The 24676-nt window shown below is 43.4% G+C and overlaps 1 protein-coding gene across 3 annotated transcripts in view; it reads right to left on the bottom strand.

The window, feature by feature from the left end:
* The window catches only part of ESRP1 (epithelial splicing regulatory protein 1), a 46980-nt gene that overhangs the window by 17701 nt on the left and 4603 nt on the right, over positions 1-24676 (bottom strand). For all 3 annotated transcript variants that reach the window (XM_063129889.1, XM_063129892.1, XM_063129891.1), the window contains exons 4-9: positions 20333-20447; positions 8856-8954; positions 7932-7986; positions 4594-4704; positions 1714-1846; positions 1582-1624 (exon numbers count right to left, since the gene is read on the bottom strand). In XM_063129889.1, coding sequence (XP_062985959.1) covers positions 1582-1624; positions 1714-1846; positions 4594-4704; positions 7932-7986; positions 8856-8954; positions 20333-20447 — 556 coding nt within the window. The remainder of the gene's footprint in view (positions 1-1581; positions 1625-1713; positions 1847-4593; positions 4705-7931; positions 7987-8855; positions 8955-20332; positions 20448-24676) is intronic.

The following is a 24676-nucleotide window of genomic DNA, read 5'->3' as shown; positions in this document are numbered from 1 at the left end:
ACTGAGAATTGATGCTTCCTTACTTCTATGTAAGAGCCAGAAATAATATCACAGGGGGGACACCCCAACAAGTCTGGCAGTGCAATTCCTTTAGTTGCTTATGAGGTCCGCCCTCACCTGAGGCAATGTGTTGGCTTTATTTAGTGTTCAGAGTCTTCCCCAACCTGGTGCACCCCAGATGTGTTGTGCTACAACTCCCATAATTATTAGCCATGCTGGCTAAGGATTATGGGACTTGTAGTTCAACATATCTAAGGGGCACCAGATTGGGGAAGCAGGCCTACATTCAGCAGTGCTTCGAGATGCTGGACTTCCAAATCAAAAACAAAAATTCACATATTTCCCTCAGTATACATTGTGCTTTGCAGAATACAAGACAGTTCTCAGCCCTAGGGAGTTTGTAATCCCATTTTTGTAGCCTAATAGTAGCAAACACACTTGGGGGAATTTGCCATAAGAATGATCCTATCTAGCAATGGAGCTTAAGACATATAATCAATACTCAGTGAATTCAGGGGGAAAGCCACCCAGTTTTCCTCCATGAGAAAAAATCTGACCTCTTTTAAAAATCTTAACATTTCCACTCAGCTATGGCCCCTTCTCAAAGTCCCTCAACCAAGATTAGAGCAAATGCTTTGCAAATAAGAGGGTCCTTGGTTAAATCATAGCCATCTCCAGTTAAAAGAAAATTGGTGGCAGGTACTGAGAATGGCAGCAGAGTACACAAAAGGCAACTTGATTCATTCGTCCATATAGTTCAGTGTTGTCTACTGAATGCAATATTGTCTTCCTGACTGAGAGCAAGTCGCCAGAGTTACAGTATAAGGCAGTTTATATATTATACATATGCCAGACTTCCCCAACCTGATGCCCTCCACTTGTCAGGGACTGCAAGTCCCATCATCTTAGCCCATATGGTTAGTGGACGTGCTGGCTCAGGGATTACGGGTGTTGTAGTCCAAGACACCTGGAGGGCACCAGGCTGGGAAAGATGTGTTGAAATATATATGGACACTGTGTAGCTACTTCGCCACAGAGTTGTAGCTTACACACAGTGAGGTCCGATTCATAACATTAACATTGCAGCCTGGGAGCTCCATTTGCATCGTTCAGTTCAGTGCCGCATTGGTAAACACCATAGACAACAAGCGTTGCTCTCCACCCCTAAGATTGTCACTGTCTCTATTATGCTGGACGGTATTCTCAAACACCCAGTTTTTGAAGCAGCATTGCTATAGTACACATGCTTAAACTACTATTGGTACTCCAAGAATCAATGCCCAGCTGTACCAAATACACCTCCTTGTAACCCCCAAAAGAGAGTGGTTATGCAGAGTGAGAAGGCAAGAGAGAGAGAGAGAGTGTGTTTTGAACACACAAGATAGAGCAAAGGTTTGACTCACACCATATAAGACAGTTTAACTTTAAAAAGAAAGCTCTTGCTATTCAATTGTAGCGATTTATAGTTTTAGAATCACAGAATAGTAGAGTTGGAAGGGGCCTATAAGGGCCACCGAGTCCAACCCCCTGCTCAATGCAGGAATCCACCTTTAAACAGAGTTAGAGGAAGAGAAAGATTACCTCCAGCTATTTTCAGGAAATCCTCGCCTGTTGCTTTGTACACCTGGGAAAAAAGAAGGAAAAAGTAATTACACTTGGACAACCCTTCCACCATTGGCTTCTAATTCAGATTTTGAGGCTTGAGCGACCTACCTCGATGTACCGGTTGCCCATGTGATGCTTGTGTCTTTGCAGCGCTAGATCTCGGTGCTCTTCACTTACAAACCTGACAAGAGCTTCTCCATTCCTCCTGCCTTGGGCATTGAGACAAAGTGCAGCCCCTCCTCTAAAGGGTTAGACAGCAAACAGAGGCAACTATAAAGCCAGATAAGCATATACTCCTTCGCACAAAACCTGCACTTACATGAATGAAAGCAAATAGCACTGGGTACTCCTGGGTGCATTTACATACCACTTTTCAACAACAGGAGTAGTTACTCCCATGTGAACCTCAGTAGCAAAGGACTTCTCTCCTGCAATGTTGACATTACTTGTATTAAAAATAGCACATATATTTTAAAAAGCCCAATTAGGCACCTTTTTAGTCAATGAAAAGGGATGTGTTTGTTTCACTAAATACACATTGCTTCCCTAAAAAGCAACATATTTGCATAACGTATACAGATAGCAGATTCCAGTTGCTTTTCTTAACATTTTTGGTTCACTTTCCCCTTAATTTTAATTATTTCCCCACTTTTTACTGAAGTAAATGCAAATCAGGATATTCCTTATCCGCATACACTTATTATAGGAATATGAAAAAAGAGGTCTGAGAAAGGCTCTGTACCCCAACTATTTCCAAAAAGGAGGATGGAAGATGCTACATCTGAACCTGAACCATCTGCACTGCCTCTTTAGAGCAGTTTCCACTCGAGCATATAAGACTGATTCTGGCCCGCTTGCATTGTCAGCCTGTACGTTTCCAAGCCCAATTCAAGGTGCTGGTTTTAACCTATAAATAAAGCCTTACATGGCTTGGGACCACAATACCTGACGGAACCTACCCATACACTATGCTCAACATCTAAGGTCCTCCTCTGAGTGCCTACTCCAAGGGAAGTTCGGAGGATGGCAACAAAGGAGAGGGCCTTCTCAGTGGTGGCCCCTCAATTATGGAACGATCTCCCCAACGAGGCTCGCCTGGCACCAACATTATCTTTTCGGCACCAAGTCAAGGCTTTTCTCTTCTCCCAGGCATTTAACAGCATATGCTGAGTTTTTTAACTGAGCCCAGAATAGTGCTTTTAAACAGATATTGTCTGTTTTTGTTTGTATTTTATGCTTTTTATGGTTTAAAATTTTGTATATTTGTTTTTAATGTTCAGTTTTTAACTTTTGTAAACTGCCCAGAGAGCTTCGGCTATGGGGCGGTATATAAATGTAATAAATAATAAATAATAATAAATAGAATGCTTGGGACTACTGATAGTTCTTTCAGCAGCTTACTGTGTAAGTCATTAGTAGAACGCAGTTTGCAGAGAGTAGGGAGCGGTTCAGGAGTACACTACTTATTTCTGTACTTTTCACATACGTTTTTGTCCAAGGATTACATACCTCATTTTTCCTCCGCAAAGGAGGAGCATACATCCAATTCTATGCTCCCCACAAGTGTAGCAAATCCTTTATGGAATTCTGTGCTACTGTCATCTATTGTAGTTTCACCAATATTCCTAGTCAGCCCACAAATATCACGATATTGAAAAAGCAAATGCCAGAGCTGTTCCCTAGACATATTAAGGATTTTCCCTTCAGTAAAATGTATAACCTTAACTTTTCTTTTTCTCAAACCATTTTTAACCATTATTTATTTATTTATTTCATTTATAGCCCGCCTTTTTTCCTGCAAGGAACCCAAGGCAGCGTACATAATCCTCCTCCTCTCCATGTTATCCTCACAACAACAACCCTGTGAGGTTGGTTGGGCTGAGAGTTTGTGACTGGCCCAAAGTCCCCCAGTGGGTTTCCATGGCCGAGTGGGGACTAGAACCTGGATCTCCCAACTCCCAATCCAACACCTTAGCCATTATACCACACTACACCATTCCACTTCTATTCCTTGGAGATTCTTCGCAAAGTTTATGACAGAAACACACTTTTCTTCGCTCACCATTTTGTTCTTATGTGATCACTCCTTGCTTGAAGCCCACTTTTAGTGAAGGCAGAAAGCCCATTTCATCAGATGGAAATAATCAAAGGTATTATACTTGTGTTTTTGCTGCATTATAATTGTATTTTACGTGGTTATTTGTGACCTTGTCACTGGTTTCTCTTCTACGCCATCCAGAGAACTAATGTGATAGGGCGGCTTATAAATTAAATGTAATAAATGAAAGATCCACAAATGCATTCTCCAGCTCACCATTGGTGAGTGCAACTTTATTTTGCTAAAAGGATGGATTCAAAGAAGCCCCCATGCTTCTCCTGTGTCTGGAGAAGTGTGAGGATTCCCAGGGCCACACTGGCTTTAAAGAGCATGGGAGAAGGGCAGGGCCTTTCCCTGCTAAGCCCTGGAGACACCTAGAAAGCCCTTAGCCTTCATGCTGATCTCCGAATGCCCGAGGCTTAGTGCAATGGGATGAATTTCCATCCCTCTTTTAAGATGGGAACTGGGAAGGCAGACAAGAGCTCCCCCTCCCTCCCTCCCTTTTGCTGAGCTTCAAAGCTCGGCATGATGTGAAAAGACCTTGGTAGCCTTCCAAAATATATTTATTTATTTAGTAAGACATTTGTATCCTGCCCTATATCACAAGGATCTCAGGGCGGGGTACAGATAAAATAGTTTCACCAAGCCTCTGTTCGTCCTACATAGGGTAGACTCATTGAAATGAATGGGATTTAAATGAGTCATGACTAACTTAAGTCTCATGAATTTCAATGGATCTACTCAGTGTAGGGCTAACGTTGGATACTACCTCTTGTCTCCTCCCAGGGGCTTGAGATTATAATTTGGCAGGCAGCCAATATGTTGGCCCTGGAAATAGTTTGGGGAGATGGCCGAAGGTAACAAATGAGCCATACAGAGAGAGAACTAACTTTGCAATATTTAGTCCTTTGAAGAACCTAGCAATGTCTTGGTCCGATGACTGCCACGGTAAACCTCTTGCCCGAATTATGGTGTTATCGTCTACAAGTTCCATCTTGCTGCTGTAGATTAAGTACAAGAACATAGATTTAACATTCCCATCCTTACAAATCATGACTCAAGCTAGGATGCTTTTCAGTGGCTCAAATCCATATTCTTCTTCAAAAAACTTTCCAAACCAGTGGGGAGGCTTAAAACAAAAATCTACCAATTTTTTTAAAATTTAAAATTATGGGGTTATCCTCCAGTGTGTTGTCATCTTTACTACTGCTAGACTCTACTCATTATAGCCATTCCACTTCTGTTTCTCATGTGTTTAGAGTTTTGCCTTCTCTACCTCTTTATTCCTTTTCTTTCAGATGAAGCTGGGGTTTCTTCCATGTTCACTCAGATGGTTTCTTTCCTCATTATTTTCCAGTCTTCCTTCTTTGCCCTTCATACTTACTTCACTCTACTTAGAACATGAATGTAGGTTACACCACGCTTGCCTTATACCAACAGAGAAACTGAAGAGTAGATGTCATTGTCACTAGGCTTCAGATGCTGTGGATAGGACATCTGCAGCTAGCATTCCTCTTTATCCTTATATGTCTTTTCTACTCTATTACCTTGGTAAGACTGTAAGCTCCCTGGGGGCAAGATCATGTATTTTTGCCTAAGTAATTCTGTTGAATTGCCATGTACACTGATGATGCTGTGTAACCAAATTGTCATCTGTATGGATAAGGAATGGCCATGCATAGTGTAGCCCAGGAGTGCTGAAGTTCTTTCAACCAGAGGGCAAGATTTAATTTTGGTGAAGCTCTTGGGGGCCCACATTTATAGTTATGTATTTGAATTGTACCCCACTCTTTTACCCCCAAATAGCGTTCAAGGCAGCATAGGCATGCACAAGGGGTGTGCCAGGTGATCCCAGGCACACCCTAATGTCTCAAGCAATAATTGCCAAATTAAGGGGGCATTGAGTAGGGATCCAGAGGGGGAACCAGATGCAGCGAGAATGGTCCTCTGGCTGCTCCACTGCTGCTGCCCCTGACAGTCCTTCGTTGTTCCCGGCAGCAGCAGCGAAAAGGAATCACTCTGCTAAGAGCCTCTTTGCTGGGACCCACACTTCAAAGAGGCAGGAGGAGGGACCCTGAAGGCTAATAGGGGAATGTGCAAAAGCCAGGAGACCACTAAATGATCAATGGTCGAGGGGAATGAAGGGAGGGCCAGGGGGAAAAGCTGGAGTCATCTGGGAAATCCCAGAGAGCTGAACTGGAACATCAGGTGGGCCAAATGTGGCCCACGGGCCTAAGGTTCAACACCCCAAGTGTAGTGGTTAGAATGCTGGACTAGGTCTGGGAAGACCCAGGTTCAAATCCCCACTAGCTACTTAGCAAGTCGCTATCTCTCATCCTAATCCACCTCATGAAGATAAAATAGGAAGTGAACAATGTATGCCACACCAAGCTCCTTGGATCAAGGGTGAGATGTAAAGGCAATGAATAAAACGTTTAGTAATAGTCAATCCAGCTCAACTTTTTGCCACTTAAACATGGCAACCCAGATCCCACAGGGCAGCTCACTAGCAGGACGATGATCTCTATCCCCAGCATCTGTGAGCGGCATTTTTTCTGCGCTTTTATCTCCACCAAGAATCATATTTCTCTTCTTTGAAAAAGCCATATGGCCAGCAGAATGACCCATAGCAATGAGTTCCATATTATCACAATTCAAGGGCTCAGCTGGGAACAGCAAGCGCGCACCTCCATTAACGAGCTGCAGGACAATTTGTAAGGCATTTGTTCTACGAGGCTCTGCCAGATCAACCAACAATATTTTGGATCCCAGGAAAGGATCAGTGGAAATCATCAAGAGCTGTCATACAGTAGATGTCAAAGATGGGAGAAGAAAGAATGTAGTAAGATTTCAAAACCAGCAACCAACCCCTAAAGTTTTATCTTAAACGGGGTTAGAGATCAACAACTCCTCCTAGCAACTCCATAAAAGCTTTGTTTACACAGGATGACAAAGAAAACATTCTCTCTTCCATCATAAAAGGATACAGGGTGCAATTACCAAGAAAGAGCTTCTCTCTCGGTCAGTGGGACGGGTCTGATTCGGCAACAATAAAACTATACATTCTAACATTTGCTCTTATAGGCAAGAGGCTCTTTATGAAATCCAAAGGCTGGTATTTTGTTTGGAAGAGATTTTTTACCATCACATATCCATACTTATTCCATTAACTACAATAACTGAAGTTTCTTAAAATTCTGCGTCAACAGGATCCACACAAAAAACAGCTTTCAGGCCAGAACTAGCTGTAGGGTTGATTGCCTAGACTAGTGATCATCTATATCAGTAGGCCCTCCCAACAGGCTTATCTGGGGGCAGCAGCACTGCTCCAATCCATGCTGGATGGTCACCATTTCCCACAATGCACTTGAGCAGAGCTTCATTGGGGACACTGTGAAATTAAAACCGCAGGTGTCAGGTGTTGAATGCCGGGGTTGGTGGGTGGAAGAATGTAAAGACGACCCAGGGTAGGCATTGGTGGCCCATAGTGACACAGGACCTGATAGGAACACACAGAGGCAGGAGGATACAGGAACACAATGGGATGAATCCAAATTTAGCCCTAGTAGACCTATTGAAAGAAATGGGACTTAAGTTAATCATGACTAACTTAAGGCTCATTCATTTTAGTAGGCAGTATCCAATGGTAGTCCTACCCAGACTAGGCCCATTCACTTCAATGGGTCTACTCTGTGTGAGAGTACCATTGGATACTGCACAATGAGTTATTGGGGGTGGGGGGGAATGGGTCAGTGGTAGAGCTTCTGCTTTGCATGCAGATGGTCCTGGGTTCAATCTCCAGCATCTCCAGGTAGGTCTGGAAAAATTCCTGCCTGGAACCCTGACCAATGCCAGTCAGTCAGTGTCTATAATACTGAGCTAGATGGACCCATGGTCTGACTCAGCATAAGGCAGCTTCCTGTCTAAGTAGGACTAACACTGGTTATAACCCAGTATATCCTCAGTTAAACGTGGTGTCAGTGCCTCCAGAGCCCTAGACTAGTGCTACTCACTGGAAATGCTGGGTAGCTCTGGGTACCTTGCTCTATAGGATACTGTGCATGTACTACAGTAACTTAGGCAAACATAACAGCTAGGACTAGGTCAGGATAGGTAATATCAGATCCTTTTAGCAAGTCTATACATCTGCAAGTTTTAATAGTAGATCAGATTTAATCTTGAACAATGGTGTTCTTGTTGTTTTTTCTTTTAAAAAGTAGATACCTACCAGGTTCCACTTTCAAATTTGTAGTTCACCCTTTCTGGATCTGAAAACTTGTGATCTACAAGACATTGCATGAAATTAGTTTACTTTTCAGCGACACTGTCTGGAGAGCAAGGTAAAATATCTAACATGTCACAGGAAAAAAAGCCTATACATTTAAGAACACTCTATTCTTACAGGAAGGATTGCTATTCAAGCACCCTTTCTCTCTTTCCCCCCACCCCCATCACACATTAAAGACGGCTGTTCTCCACTAGTAGAAGGTAGTATACATTCACTCTGCAATAGTCTGTCCTGCGTCTCTTCTGAAACAAGTGCATCTTTCGTCAACTGAAGCTTTAGCTCAGAGGTAGAGCACTAGGTTAAATTCCTGCCAACATCAGGTAGGGCTGGGCATGACCTGGGAAAGCCATTGCCGGTTAGCATAGAGCAGCTTTCCCCAACCTGGAACTACCAGCCCCAGATGTTTTGGACCACAACCCCCAAGATTCCTGACCGTTAGCCATCCTGGTTGGAGCTGATGGGAGCTGAAGTCCACAACATCAGGAGGACACCAGATTGTGGAAGACTGGTATAGACAACGCTGAACCAGATGGACCAATGAACTCACAAGACAGCTGTCCTATGTTTTATATCACAGCTACCTTTTTATCCAGCTGGTTTTTTTACATTAGTACCTTCACCTTTTGGCCCTCTTGTTAAAAATATTTAATGTTGCAATTGCACTGGTTCAACAGCCTTCATTCTCTGGATAGTCAGTGGGGGAGAAAAGAAAGCTAGGGCACGTCTGCATACTAAACCTTTAAGAAAAGGAATCCCCACCCCCACCCCAAATCACTCCACTAGGGACAACGTTTTATCAGCAATGGGCATCAGAAAATAGGAAAAGCAGGTACTCCCTCCCCCAAATGGAGCCCATTTGCTTACTGTATGGTTCCGAAATTAGTGTTAAAATGATGTTGCCCATGTCTTCCACCTGAGACACTCCGAAATGCTGTGTTGAACTGTTCTTGTCAAGATTCAGATCTGAGCATTAGTGTTAAGTAAAGAATCATAAAGCAATATTTTAAAGAGATTATGCTTCAGGGACAGTAATAAGGAATTCAACCTGTATTGATTCATTGCTGCGTTCAAATGTAACAAAAAGCCAGAATGGCGAAGAATTCTAGTGGCTACTCAAACACCTCCACTTGGTCCCTTCCTTTAGTGGGAGCAACTAAATCAATCAGAAATTAACAAGGAAGCAAAAGCTTCACCTGGAACAGGAAACCAACTTCAAACCCTGACATCTGGTTTGTTCAGGTCCAAGAGTACAAGTTCGGATGTAACTGAAAGCTTCTGTTTCCTCGTTCATTTTTAGTTTAGCCCATTGATGGTAGGAGCCAAGTAGGTGGGCGGTGTGGTCTGGCAGCATGCACAAATACACTTCTCGTTAATGATAAGCCAGAATTCTCAGCAGTTCTGGTTTATTGTTACAGCCAAACATACCAGGACTGTACAATCATATACTCTACTTTTAGGATCTACCTACCATTGTTAGATTTGTATAGCACCCGACTAGCAAATGCCCTTGAGGTGGTTTACAGTCACAAAACCAAAAACAACGACAACAGAGCTACCAAACAAAAAATACAATAAATTATTAAAATAACACAATGTTAAACATTAAAAACATTAATATTAAAAACATTAAACCAGCAGTAAATTTAATAATCAGAACAATGGAGTAAAGATTAAGTGCCTGTTAGAAGATTAAATCTACCCAGATCGCATCTGTTCTTCTGGATAACCAGACACCCCACTGTTAAAGAGATGAATTGGATACAGAAGCCTAAAGTCCTAACTTGGTTTCTGTGAAGAGGATTGGAGAAGCACAAGGATCTGGGTGAAATCTGTCATACTAATTTTTTTGTAACTTAAAATAATACAGGGTATGGACAGTCATTTCTTCATCCAATCACATGTTTATACATTAAAACAAAATAAATCTAAAACACAATCCCCATGCCGCATTTTTTTAAAGTAGAAAACAAGCCTTTAAAAAAAACAACCAACAACAACTTCATGGCACTGATAACATCTGAATTCATGTTTTTCACAAGGATGATTTCTTCTATTGAAAGCATCATTGCCCTGCTGTATTTTAATATTAACTGTTAGTCTGCACATCATTACTTTCTATTCCCCCCCACTATTCCTGTACATATTGTTTTTTTCTTTTTTCTTCTCCTGTAATCCCTCTTGTTCCTGAAATTTGATTGCCAATCACAGCTCATTTCTTCCTTTCTACGCAATTCCTCAAATAGTAAGAGTTTCCTTTAATAGCAACATTTGTTGAAACTAAAACCAGACATGCCTGATACCAGAGCTTGGAGACAGTTAGGCTGGGTTCACACAAACTGTTAACCCACCATGGGCTATCACGTTGTCTGAACAAAGTGCTTTTTCCGCAGGGTGACTTGTTAATCATGCAGTGTGGTTTATTTTCTCGAAAAAGCTACCTGGAGAACCTACGGCTTGTTGTTGGCTTGTTCAGGGTGGTTAATAAGCAACAATGCATAGTTAATGAGCAACCATGTGGAAAACACACTGCGTTCAGACAACACGATAACCCACAGTTGAACAACAACAACCCACACTGGGTTGTTTGAACCCAGCCTTAAACATCTATTCCTTCTTACAAACCATTAATATATCTCAAAACCAGTTCCAAATGTTCAAAGAAAATCAAATAATATAGTCCTCTCAAGATTGTACCAGGTGGAGAAGTCCCCATGGCACATACTCTCTGCATATGGCCAAGTAACACTGTAAGGAGACCATTTTATCTAGTCTTGTCCCTGATGTGCCAGCTGCCCACATGGAAGAAGTTTATATTTTGGAGGAACATCACTTAGGAATATCACTTGTGGTAAAAATGCAGCTAGAACAACTTATCCTTCTTTCACTTTGAGGACAACCTTCCAGTAACTTCGTATAATTTTACATTGTTACCATGTGTAGAAAGCCTACTTCCTCAACCTGCATTCTAAGTGGCATAGTTCTGCACCATGTACTTTTTCCAAACATTTGAACAGAATCTCAAAGTATTCTACATAAACAAAAGCATTAACATTTCAACCCAAATGAGTCACACAGGTATTCTAGCTCTAAGTATGCTCCAAGTATTACTATTGACTGTGTAATGGTTTCTGCATGTCTAGTTGTTAAAATAGGAGAATGTATCCTCTGAAGGCACATGATTTATGGATAGCCATGCAAGATTCACTCCACCCTTGAGGCATTTGCAACCATGAACTGGCCAAGCAAGCTTAGCAAGTAGACAACTGCAGTGAATTAGGTAGGACAGGAAATTATAGACAGATCATAAAGCAGAAGTGCATTTACAAATACGTTGAAACACACAAGCCCCTAAATCCTTGGTTCATTTGTCAGCACGCAGCATGCCAAAGTCAAAATGATCTTAAACTGAAAAGATGGGCAAATAAATAACAAGTCAAAACTTTAACATTTATATCTATAAAATGCCGTAAATAGTGAAGTATAACGTGACGGCTACCTGAGGAGGCAGCAATGTTTCCAAGACTGATACAAGAGTTATAGCAGTCAGTAACGTGATGCAACAGTGCAAAGGGCCAATGGCGTTTTATGGAAAATTTGTTCCAAGCCTTAGGAAGTAATAGGACATCACCATTCAGCATCAGTTAAATCTTTTTTGATATCCTGTATCATAGCTACGTATTAGAGCTGAAAAATATGAACAATCGCTGTAAGACAACAAAGAAAGATGTAACTTCAGAAGCAACAAGGTGTTTTCAGTAAACTGAAGGCTGAAATGTGGTTGATGCAGAGGGACTGCAAAGGTCTGAAAATAAAGCATGCGATACTGCTTGCCCAAAATATACAACAGAAGATTTGCCTTAGAAGCAGCAGACAGCAAGCCAAGCTACACCATAGAGTACCAGATTAGATGTTGCATGGTAGCTATGTGCAATTGTCTCCCATCTTTCTTGCTTTTTCCAAATAAGCTGTTGGGTGCTGCGATCCAGAGTGGAAGAATAACTGAGGGAGTTTGCCTAACCCTTTCTCCTCTGGTAGTTTTTACAGCTCAAATTGTGTTCTCTCCAGCTAATTTCCCTTTACAGTAAGAACACAGCAGTTAAAATCCAATAAGATTTAACAGCATGATCCCATCCACAACTCAGGCCTATTGGGAGTGGAGATGATAGTTTCCAAATCCCTGAAGATACATCCATATAAGGAAACTTAGCTGGTGTATCATCAAACTTGCACAAGTGTAGAGGTGGGGAACTTGTGAACCTCCAAATGTTGGACTGCAAGTCCCATCAGCCCTAGCCCACACAGTCAATGGTGATGGGAGTTGCAGTCCAACAACACCTGGAGAGCTGAAACAACATCTGGAGGGCCCACCACTCCACTGGCTGTATCTCCAGAACCAGTGAGAAATTCAGGTGGAGTTGCGGGAAGCACATTTCGGGTGGGGGGTGGGACGGAGTGAAGTTGTATCCATACTCTGTGCTTGCTCCAGGGGCCCTTCCACTCCCTTGACAACAGCATGCCATCATGGATGCAAAAGCAGTGGTGTAAGTAAAAACTCTACCATTGAAGTCAATGGAAAGACCTTAGCAACTGCTCCCTCCTTCCTGTCTGCCCCATCACATTCCCAGCCCCCAAGGGTGGAGAGAGTGGTCACCTATGGATCACCCCCCAAAAAGTGTTGTGGACCTGATCCTTCAGGAACACACTCTGGCATTGTGACACAGGGCACCTCAAATCAGTAATACTTTTTTTTTGTAGCAAGTCCAATGGTAAAAGCTTCATAGTTACACCCCTCAGAAATCATAGAGATGATGGTAATTATCTATAGGCTCTATGTAATTCTAGAACAGTCAGAATCAAATATCTATAACCATGTCAGAGATCTATACAACTTGGTTTCCCCATTGCAATCTCTATGGCTCAGAATATAGGGCAAGGGGCTCAAATCATCATCATCATCATCATCACCATCATCACCACCACTACCATCACCACCACCACCACCACCACCATCATCATCACCATCACCATAACCATCATCACCACCACCACCATCATCATCATCATCATCACCACCACCCTTTCCCCAACACTGGAACTCAAGGCGTTAGATTAAAATATGTACAATTAAAACATACGAATATAAATTTACAAAGTTAAAATAGAATGAAACCCCTGTAATAGTAAAAACATTTTAATTTTTTTTAGAAAGGAAATCACAATTAAGCCATCCCAGGCAATGACAAACAATGGTTTCCCAAAAAGGAAAAAAGAGGACACACATTTGCATAAAATGCACATATATTAATTTATACGTACAGATACAAATTTAGAAATAATTATTATAATTTAAATAGAAATACTGTACATCTCACGATAATGCAGAAGACTGTGATCAGGTGACCTGTGTGCCTACCTGTTCAGGTGCTAAGTGTTGATAGGCAACAGTTCTTATGGCAAGAGAAGCACAGGGTGGGGGAAAGATTCAGACTTCTGAGGATAAACATTATAAATGACACAGCAAGTCATGTATTTGGGGCTTCCCACTGGATTAGCAGACTAAAAAGCTGCCACATGCACTAGAAAACCAGGAAACACCTTCTTGCATCTCACCAGATCATCCATACGGATGATTGTGGACTCTTATTTTATTGCCTCCAATTATGTGAGCTTTGCAACATTTTCAGATCTCAAATATTACACTATGGAGATTTATACTTCCCAATGGGGGGAAATATCCATTATTTTGCCCAGGGAACCCGCCATCCTTCTCCTAGGAAGCCATAGATACATTGTTACAGCAGAATCATAACCAGGTTACTGAAAAGTTAGTTCCACTTTGTTCAATGGAACTTTGCTTCCAAGTAAGTCTGTGTCGAATTGCAGCCTTTGACTCGGCGTGAGCAGTCGCAGGTTAGTATCCTTGTATGCAGACCGAGTGCGCTAAATGAACCTGTCTCTTAGCATACCCAAAGCTGAAGTGCAAAATGCACATGCAGGCTGCACAGCTACAGGTTTCGGATGATGTTTCTGGGTGGCATAAAGGCCCTATTTAATTGCACAACCAATATGTTTTAATTGTTATAGCAACCGGTTAGTATGCATAGTTTCCGACCTCACTCCACCACTTATGCTGTTCGACAGCTTATGGCTGTTAGCAGAGAGGGAACCTCCCCAACTCTCCATGTTGCTCATCTCTGATGTCTTCACATGCTGAGACATGAACACTGGAAAGAGGGAGCAATGGGTTTCATTATCATACCACACAGAGCATCTTGCCCCTGGCATAAGGACTAAAGGACTCGGAAAAGTGAGGGAGTGGTGGGGAGGGGGAAGAGATCCCACCAGCCTAGAAGACTCCCTCTTATTACTGCTGCTGTGATAAGTTTGGACTCCATATAGGGTGGGAAGGAAAGGGGGGAGACTGATCACAAGGTACCCTGGGATAATAATTGGCTGACACTGTCAAAACAACCAAATTACCAAGTGAGCTGGGCAAAAAAATAAAAGGCATCCCAGGGCATAAAGGAGCGAGACAGTTACCAGACTATGGACATCCGGTCATGTGCCAGTCACGATTATGGTATGGTGAGTATTTGGACTTGATATTTTTACAAATGTGTTTTAATGCATTTTTGTGTGCAATCCTATGCATGTTTAGACAGACAAAGTCCTTCTACTCCTGCCGTTCCTCAGCCAGCCATGTAGGACTTGCATAGGATTGTGTCCTAATGTGTTTTAATGTGCTACTTGTAAACCACTGAAGAGATATTCCTAAAAATATGGTAAGCTATATTACACACACACAAATATTGGCTATGCACATTCTCCTGGGCATTTTAATGTTTTGGAAACGGCTTAGAGATTTTTAAAAAAACATGATAGTCATGCACTTTAAATAAATAAATAAATTTAAATTGGTTATGTACATTCTCCTAGGTGGCGCTATCCAGGGACTAAACCCTTGACCCCTGGTCTTGAGCTACAACTCTTCACAGGGCTCCCCTCAGTCCCGGGCTAAATGGCCAAGTGCCCTCCAGTTAATGGGACTGGGGGAAGGGGTGCATCATGGGATGGGCCCCTGGGATACTACGAAGGCCTCATCACGTCTGCTGTCTGGCTACTCATCACTGTGTGGTTATAAGGTGTTGTTTGTGGCTGCAGGTTCCTCTGTTATGCCAAGGGAGGCCTGGCTCTGACAAGGGTGGCACTGCTGCCTGTCCCCAAGAGCATGCTTGTGCGTTATGTACTGAAGGGTGTGTGGGTGTTAATGTCATCATGGTATTCAAGCCACTGCTTCTCATTCAATGATATTAGAGCTAGATTTAGGGACAGGTGACTCAGGAAACACTGCCCAGGGTACTGGGCTTGGAGGAGGGACCCCCCACCTCTCCCAGCCTTTCTTTTTACCCATACTCCCTTTGGTAGCACCACCACCACCACCAGATGACTTCAAATTCAAGAGCTATTTATTATTACTTATTAAAACAGAGCATCCTTCTTTGACTTGTAAGACTAGAGGAACATAAATAACTAAACTGAACAACTGTCCTTGGTATCCGCAGGGCCAGCACCAGACTATATTGCGCCCTAGGCAGGCGCGTTCTGAAGCCTCCACTCCACCCCACCCCGCTCGCTCACTACCCCTTCACTCGCCTGCCCACCCGCTCGCTCGCTCACTGCTCGCCCGGCCCACCTGCCTGCCCACTCGCCCGCCGCTCCGGCTCCCCCCTCGCTTACATGCTCCGGCTCCCACCATCGCTTGCCCGCCGCCCCCGCTCGCTCACTCACCGCTATGGCTCCCCCCTTGCTCAGCCACTCACCGCCCGCTCCCTCCCGCTCCCGGCTTTGAAACCAGGACGCTGGGGTTGGGGGGCGGGGCAGAGGCTTTGGAGCAGCACACCCGGAAGCCACTCTAGGAGAGCAGCTTCCTGGTACGCTGTTCGGCGCCCTCGTTTGCTTGGCGCTCTAGGCGGCCGCCTGAGTTGCCTCTATGGCAGCACCGGGCCTGGGTATCTGCTACAGTCATAAAGGCCCAGGATTGTCTTGGCCTCTCAGAAGATTATGCAGGCCCAACTTCTGCCCCAAAGTGAAAGCATTTCTGTCTGTTCTGCTCACACCGAGGCCTTCTGGAATTGCCTCTTAAAGAGGTAATAACAACACATTCAGCACCTCAAACAAACAGGACAAACTGACGAACTTCACTTCAAATCAGCTGGCAATTGTGATCATCATGGCTAGTAATTTGATTACACCCTTAAAAAAACCTTGGGAAAACGTACACCATGGCTGAAAGAAAGCTAAAGCAAGCAGATACATTTTAAAGTAAATGCCTAAAGCACACCAGCATTGAGGCCCAATGTACCTCAGAGGGGAGATCAGAAGGCCGGTCTCCTTATCATTGGCACAGAATGATACAGGTCTCCTTATCATTGATACAGAAATCTGTAGGCCACAGCTTGGACAACAAAGTCTCCCTTAAAGATTGTAGTGGCCTGCGCGGTTGGTATGGGGGAAAGCATTCCTTGAGGTAACCTGCTCCTGAGCTGTATAGGGTTTGTACACTAATACCAAAACCTTGAACTTAGCTCAGTAGCAGACTGGAAGACAATGTACATCCTTTAGCTCAGGTACAGAACCATAGAATAGTAGAGTTGGAAGGGGCCTATAAGGCCATCGAGTCCACATATATAATATGGGCACATCAAAGAACCCCAGCCAGTAATCACTCCACTGCGTTCTGCACTAGCTGCAGCTTCTGAGCAAGCCCTAAGGGCAGCCCCATGTAGAGTGGATTGCAGTAATCCAATCCTGAGGTTACCAATGCCTGGGTCACAGTGCCAGGCTATCCCTGTCCAGGAACAGGTGCAGTTGGAATACCAACTTAAGTTTGTAGTTGGTGTTCCTAGTTACTGAAGTCACTTGGGCCTCCAATGACGGCACAAGATCCAAGAGCACCCCCAAAGTGCAAACCTGTTTCTTTGCGGGGAGTAAAGCCCCATCCAGAACTGGTAATTCCCCTAATTCCCAAACCTGGAAATACTCACCCACAGTGCCTCCGTTTTACCAGGATTCAGCTTACTGATCTCATCCAGCCCACCACTGCGTTCAAGCAACAATCTAGGCTGTGCATGGCCTATCCTGATTCAGATGTAATGGAGAAATAGAGTTGGGTGTCCTCAACATACCAATGGCACCTCAACTCAAATCCCCTAATGACTGCGCCTGCTGGCTTCATGCAGATATTAAAAACAGCATTGGAGACCAGATGGTAGCTGGAGGCACCCCACAGGAAGATCACCAGGGGATGACACATAGTCCCTCAATACTATTCTCTGGAACCTGCCCTGTAGATAGGAGCAGAATGCCCACAAAATGGTACCTCCCACCATCAATCCACAGAGGTGATCCAAGAGGATACCATGATCAATCATATCAAAAGCTGCTGTGAGATTAAGAATAACAGAATCACGTTCCTTCTGTTTTTCTCCTTTATCAGGGCAACCAAGGCTGATTCCATTCTGTTACTGGGCCGGAACCCAGACTGGAATAGGTCTAGGCAATCAATACTCTCCAAGAATGCCTGTAATTGAGTTACCACCACCCTCTCGAGGTGGCTGCCAATGGGGTGGCTGCCACAAAGCAGAAGTCATTTTAAACCTCTGGAGTCAAGGAGAGATTTCAGGTGTGGTCATACCACTGTCTACTTAAGGCAGCAGAGATGCATTCACCATTCCCTAGATCCATCCTATCAAACCCTCTCAGCTAGCTCAAATAAGCCATGACAGACAAAAGATGAGAAGACATGCGGTGGGTCGAACTGCTACAAGCATTTTGCCCATGTCCTCAGGCTGGAGAAGCTGAAACAGATCCCACAAAACTAAATAAGATGGTGCACTGGACACCCCATTAGGAGCTGTTACATCAGGAGCTTTAATATCATTATGTAGGTGAGCATTTCCCCCCCTCAAGAAGCCTTGCAAAATTGTCACAGCAGGCCTCTGAGGATTGAAGGATCACATTTGTCAGAGTAGCTGTTAATAATCCCTGTATCCCCGTGTAAAGCTCTGCTGGACAGCGACCTGAGCATGCAATGGCAGTAGCGAAGTAAGCCTTCTTCACAGCCTTCACTGCTATGCAGTGGCCACAGTTATACACTCTAAGCCATGATCAGTCAGCCTTGCATAGAGTCTTATGCCATCTGCATTCTAGCCACTGCCCAGCCATTTTCATTACTCGCAGTTCTCTAGAGAACCCAGGAACAACCTGGATTCCACTTTGGCAGAGAGGTCACTCGGGAGCCATCATGTTGATGCTCCATCTTATATGACAGGGATAAATCAATGTAAACTGTGCATCAAAGTGGTCAAATAGGTTACAAACAAATACAACCACCTGGTTCACACATAACAAATACACATGGGTTGTTTAAACCATGGGTAGTAGGGGCTGTGCAGGAGCAAGCACACTGCCTCCCAGCTGCTTGCCGCTTCTGCTTTGGTGAACAGCCCAGGAATGCCTCGTTCCCAGGTTGTGCTCCATGACATCCGAACCTGGCACTTGGATGGTTGGGGGGAAAACAACTTAAGACTTTTAACCCAACAACAAACCATAGGTTAAAACTCTGGCTTGTTTCTCCCTCCACAATCCAAAGTGTCATGTTCAGACAACATGGAGCATGACCCAGGAGTGACTTGTTTACCACAACAGAAACGAAGTGTAAGCAGCATGCTCATATTTTTCTCCCTCTCTCATAATACTAGAACCTGGGGTCATCCCACAAAGCTGATTAGTATGAGATTCAGGGCAGATAAAAGAAAGTACTTCTTCACATAGCACATAGTTAAACTATGGAAATCTCTACCAGAAGATGCAAAGATGGTGAAGAATTTCAATGGTTTCAAGAGAGGGTTAGACATTCGTTAAATTAAGGCTTATCAATGGTTACTAGTCCTGATGGTTATATCCTACCTCCATTATCTGAGGCAGTACACCTATGTATACCTGTTGCTGGGGAACATGGGCAGGAGGATGCTGTTGCACTCATGCCCTACTTGTGGGTTTCTTGCGGGCAGCTGGTTGGCCACTGTGTAAACAGAATGCTGGACTAGATAGACCCTTGGTATGACCAAGCATGTTTCTGTTCTTAGGTTCCTGCGCAGTCCCAATTACCCATGGTTTCAACAATATATGAGTTGTCATTACATGTGAACCAGGTCACTAAGAAGAAAATATCCCAAAGTTGAACAAATGGAAGGGATGTGTGCCAAAATGCTTGTTGCTGGGGGTGACATTTGGTCTAGAGATGGCCCTGCCTTCCAGTCATGGAAAACATGGGGGCATTGCCAATACATTATGTTGTAGGTGATGAGCAGTGCAATGCCAGTGCTGAGTTACACAGGTATGGTGTCAACTTTCTATGTTGCTTTAGGAAGTGCATTCATCACAGCTATGTTACACTGGCATTAGGACCCAACAGGATAGCAGAACTACAGGATGGGTCTTCTCAGCACAGGTTTCACAGTGATGAACTTCTCTAAATTGACCCAAACTGTCTGGTATTGGATGCCATTGGGAGAGGCTCAGATCAAGGCTATTAAGAGCAGATGACATCCTTTTAAGCAGCCAAGAAATGTAGTGTCAGAAGAAATTGAAAGCCTGCAAAAACTAGGAACTGTCCTTAGAGATGAGAGGGCTTAAGGGAAAAAGTGGGGTGGTGGTGGTGTAAAAACAGGGAAATGGCTGGCGGGGCAAGGAGAAACTTCCTTCAAATTTTCCAAAAATCCATGGGTGTGTGTGTGTGTGTGAAATGGGAAAAAACAGTGTTTAAAAACAACCTGGTTCCTGCACCCTGTGTTTTTTAATGTCATCACCCCTGCCCCAGCCTTCATATCTCCAGCTGTCCTGCAGGACTGTTTTAGGATGCAGAGGTGGTAGACAAAGCAATCCAAATTGCACTGGCCAAAGTGAATATGGTAAAGATGGTCCTTTACCTCCAAGTCCAGACAAAAACAAAACCACACACAAGTAGTGTGAACAGAGGAGCTTCCATCTCTTATCTCCCTTCCCCAAGTCCATGCTCCACAACGGACACCACGTCAACTTACATAGGCCTGGGTCACATTTTGAGAACAGAGGGCTTGAAGGAAAGCCAGCATGAAATGTTTGGGCATTATCTGTCCAAGACGTCTACTTCGTGTTCTGCAGCTGCCCTAAAAAGCACTGAGCAGGAGACCAACATTCAATACTTTAAATTAAAGTTATACTGTTTCTATTAATGAGGGTGGCAGTTACAATTCTTGTTACTGAACTTAACACTTGCTTGTGTTTTTTTTAAAGGATACATTCTGACATGGCTTCAGCATCCAACTTGTCAACGTCAGGTGAGCCAGGACAACATTTCTTGAATTCTTTTCGCAGATCAAAAAAGGAGTAGAAACATTCGGGCAACAAGATATTCTGCAAGGCGAAAAGTTAGCTCTAGTAAGGACAGGTAGAGCAGGCACCTGCATTTTGTAGGTGGTACAATCAGATTGAAAGCATTCTTATTTAACCTGCAGAAAAGCCTTGTTTAAACCATTTGCCAGTCACTTTACCTATCGGGGTTTCTCCCTTGCCAGTCCTTGCAATGCAAACAGGCTGCTGTGCACTGCAAAGCTGCAGCTCGTAGTTGCCCTACGAAAGGAAACTCCGGCGGTAACTGGGCTCTAGGCTTTTATCTACCTACTTCGTAGTCATTCACAAAAGATGGCGATGACGGAGGCTTCCAAAGGAGGCTTTTATCACTTCATTAGCCTGCCTCATTCACAGAACTTTATGGGAGGTCCAGATGTCATTGTCAGTTTGTAGTCCTCCTGCGTTTTCTGCTTCTTCCACCTTTTTTCTTACTGGAGAAATTCCATCAAGGAGAAAAAGAAGGGACAGCTGCACAGTGCCTTCTAATTACTACCGCTAGAGGCCCTTCCTCTGAAAGCACCCTAACACTGCAGAGCCTGATGGCCCTGTGGCAATGTCCCAGTTCTCTCTCTGTCCCTCTCCTTCACCTCCTCTCTGTTTCTTTTGGCAGCAGCTGCTCACTCTCAACAGGAGCTTTCTTGCTTTGCCTTGTTATTTGCTTTAGCAGTGCTCTGGCTCTTATGATCTGGGCTACTGGAAGAAGCTTCAGGGGTGGAGAGTTAGGAGACCTGAAACATGTCAGCTGTGAGGTGCCTGAGGGCAGGGAGTGGGGGGGGGGGAGAATAATCAACCTATTAGCTGTGGCTTCTGCTTGAAAAACAGAAAAATAGGCAGATTTTACAGACATTTTAAAAACAGAAACACAGAACAGCTCTGTCTTTCCGTTCTACAACATGAATTACTCCCAACAGAATGCTCGATGTTCATAGAAGACATTGGACCATATCCAACATTGCCCAAACATCACCGCTCACTTTGTTTGTGCCAATGGGCCCTTCTGTGAGCTCCATGACCTGTTCCATTCTGAAAGTGAGCAGTTCAGTTGTTTTAGGAATCACAAGCTTCCAGTCATGCTAGTGGTGGGTGCCCAATACTACCCATTACCTTCTTTTCCAACATAGACCCTTACTGTGAAAAGCATTTCTAAATAAAATTGACAAGGAAACCTCCAACTTAAAACTCCCCGCTTTTAGTGCAAGGTTTGAGGGCCACTAGGGGCTCTCAGTCACCTCAAGTGTGGCTCCTCCCTCTCTTTTACAATAGCTGCTCATTCTCAACAGGGATTCTCCACCTTTGCTTTGCTATTTGCTTTAGCAATAGGCTGGCTATTGTGAACTGGGCTACTGGAGGCAATTCTGCAGGTCAGGAGTCAGAAGACATACTGTTCCTCGGCTGCTCCCTTAGGAGAAGGCTATCAGTGGCTACTAGTCCTGATGGCTATGTGCTACCTCCAGTAATAAGGCAGGAAGACTATATACACCAGCTGCTGGAGAACATGGGTGCTGTTGCACCATGTCCTGCTTGTGGTTCCCTGGTCAACAGTTGGCTGACCACTATGTGAACAGAGTGCTGGACTAGATGGACCCTTGGTGTGATCCAGCAGGACTCTTATGTTCTTATGTCCCTAGGTAGGGGGAAGAGGTGAGGGTCCCCACAGCCTGGGAAAGGCCCTCACTGGCAGTACCTTGAATCAAAGGTGTTCCTGCTTGAAAAATAGTTAAGATCTATAATAGCAAAGGCTTAGCCAGGTAGGCTGCACCAACCTACCCCACGGTAACATTCTACAAATTTGATACTCATTTTATCACAACTCAAGACAAAATGTGGCTATTTCATGATATGCACTGAACAGAGATGTAGATGCATATGCAGAGGCGCGCATGTACATACACATACACATACACACACACACACACACACACACACACACACAAACGCACACACAGAAAGGAATGATACAACATTGGAACAGCCTCCATTGCTCATGAGAAGCAAGAACTATCAGTAGGTTAATTGCAACTCATCCCAAGTGCATGCCAATAAAATCCCTTTTGCCTTGTCATTTTATAGAAGCTTCAAGAGCAATTGCCTTGAGGTTTAATTTGTTATGTTTTACTTTTAAAATGCCATGCTTCTTGCCCATCAAATCAACTGCAGAGGCTTTTCAAAGAAGAACAAAAACCACAGTGCTACTTTATAGCTTTGAAGAGGGTAATTTTTCCTCGCCGCAATTGTCATGGCTTAGAACACTGGGCAGGCTATAATAAAGTCCGTCCTGCCTAACCTGGTGCCCTCCAGGTGTTCTGGGCCACTACTCCCAACATTCCCAGAAAGCGCGGCTAATGGCCATGCTGGCTAGGGATGATAAAATTGTAGTCCAAAACATCTGGAAGACACCAGGTTGCAGAAGACTGCTGTGAGTCTGTCCTCCCTCTTTTGGTGCAATCTCCAGTTGTATCTGATACTCTAAAGGAGGGATGGTCAGAGAGTTAATCTCCAAATGTTTGGGACTTCAACTCCCAGCATTCCTGGACAACTGACTATGCTGGCAAAGGCTTCTGGGAGTCAAAGTCCAAAACATCTGGATATCTACCTCCTGACCACCTCTGCTCTAAAGGACAATGCACTGCAGATAAGCGCTATGAATCTGCATGACTGTGGTTAAGGAGAGGCGAAAAATAAATGAGAGGCATACTTTTGTGGTAGATTGATTTCTGTTTTGCTATACTTTAGCAAGCATCTGTTTCGAGCCATTTTAAATGTCTGGAGTGATTGCTTTTCTGAAGAACTTATTTGTAGCCAGTCTGACATGATAAAATGAAATCATATGGCTAGCATTGCAATATATTAGCTATTTAATCTTGCTTTGAGAATGAAGTACTTGAAATAAAAATATCAGTGTGCTCATCCAGTGGCAGGCTGACTATAGTTGAACATAAAATGTGTTTTCCAGGGGTTTGTGAGGAGGATCAATTTATTCATAGCCCATCTCTTCTGCGTATCAGCCTAAGTACGAGTACCAAAGCTCAGCAAAATGAGAATACAGCTTAATGTTTATTATGAGTAACAAGATTTTAAAATATATAGAATGCAAAGGAAGGCACAGAAAAGATGTACATTGGGTGAGAACATGGCAATTATGATCATTTAGGGTTTTGTTGCTGTTGTTTTTAAATCCCACAGCATCTTGGAATTTTATACTGAAAAAATAGGACAAGGTCTGCTGAGAAGGTCTTGTGGACAACTTCTTCAGTACACAAGTTCTCCATTCAGTGAAACATGGAAATAGCAAGATCTCTGAAAGGGATTAAGACAATCTAATCACGTATTACCTGTACTCTGTGAGGGATGTTAGACACTGCCCCTAAAGAACAAATATTTTCTTTATAATTGAGTAAAGGAAGGTTGATTAAATTACAAACACATGGGTAGCATTCTTTTCTGTTTTCAAATTATTTTCTAAAGCCACAAATATTCAAGTACCAACAAGATTCAAAATGCACGTGTATTTTTGTTACTCTTACATTTGTGGCAATGGATGCACTTGGGAGAGCAACACTGCTTGCTACCAGAATTTCAAGATCTACAACAACGTGATTTGAAAGGTGCGGAGTATAGATTTAATCTCTTAGAAAAGATGAACAATTAAAAAAAACCCTAGTAAAACACATCAACTACAGCCAAAGCAGAAATTGCTTCATGTGTGACTAAACAAGGCAAGTGCATATACAATAGTATACATCAGCCTTTTCCAATCTGGAATCCTCCAGGTATGTTAGTTGGGGATGATGGGAGTTGGAGAGCATTAAATTGGGAAAGGCTGATGTATACATTTCTTATTCAAAAATGGTATAATGTAAGCATCACGAGATTAGCGCTCCAAACAGAAATATCAACCACAGCAAATATTCATAACATGTGTATATACACATCTTGCCATAATGATTTCAGGGTAATTTACCCCCCCAAAAGTTGAAACAATACAAAGTAAAACTACAGATAGACATCCAATAAAAAGAGCAATAGATAAAGACATAGATAATAGTTGGGAGAGAACAAAATAATTTAGGACTTCAAAAAAAGTTTTAAATTCCTCGGCGAATAAAACATTTCTGCCTCATGCCCCAAAGATGCCTCCCAAGGGGGGGGGGGGCATTCATCGCTGGACTGCCATTGCCAAAGAAGGACCCACTTGCCTTGTTGATGGAAAGGAATTGTCAGTTTGGAGAACG

This window comes from Elgaria multicarinata, chromosome 7 (assembly GCF_023053635.1).
Source record: "Elgaria multicarinata webbii isolate HBS135686 ecotype San Diego chromosome 7, rElgMul1.1.pri, whole genome shotgun sequence".
NCBI lineage: Eukaryota > Metazoa > Chordata > Lepidosauria > Squamata > Anguidae > Elgaria > Elgaria multicarinata.
Note: the sequence above shows the minus strand (reverse complement) of the source record. Positions and strands in the feature narration are given on the sequence as shown.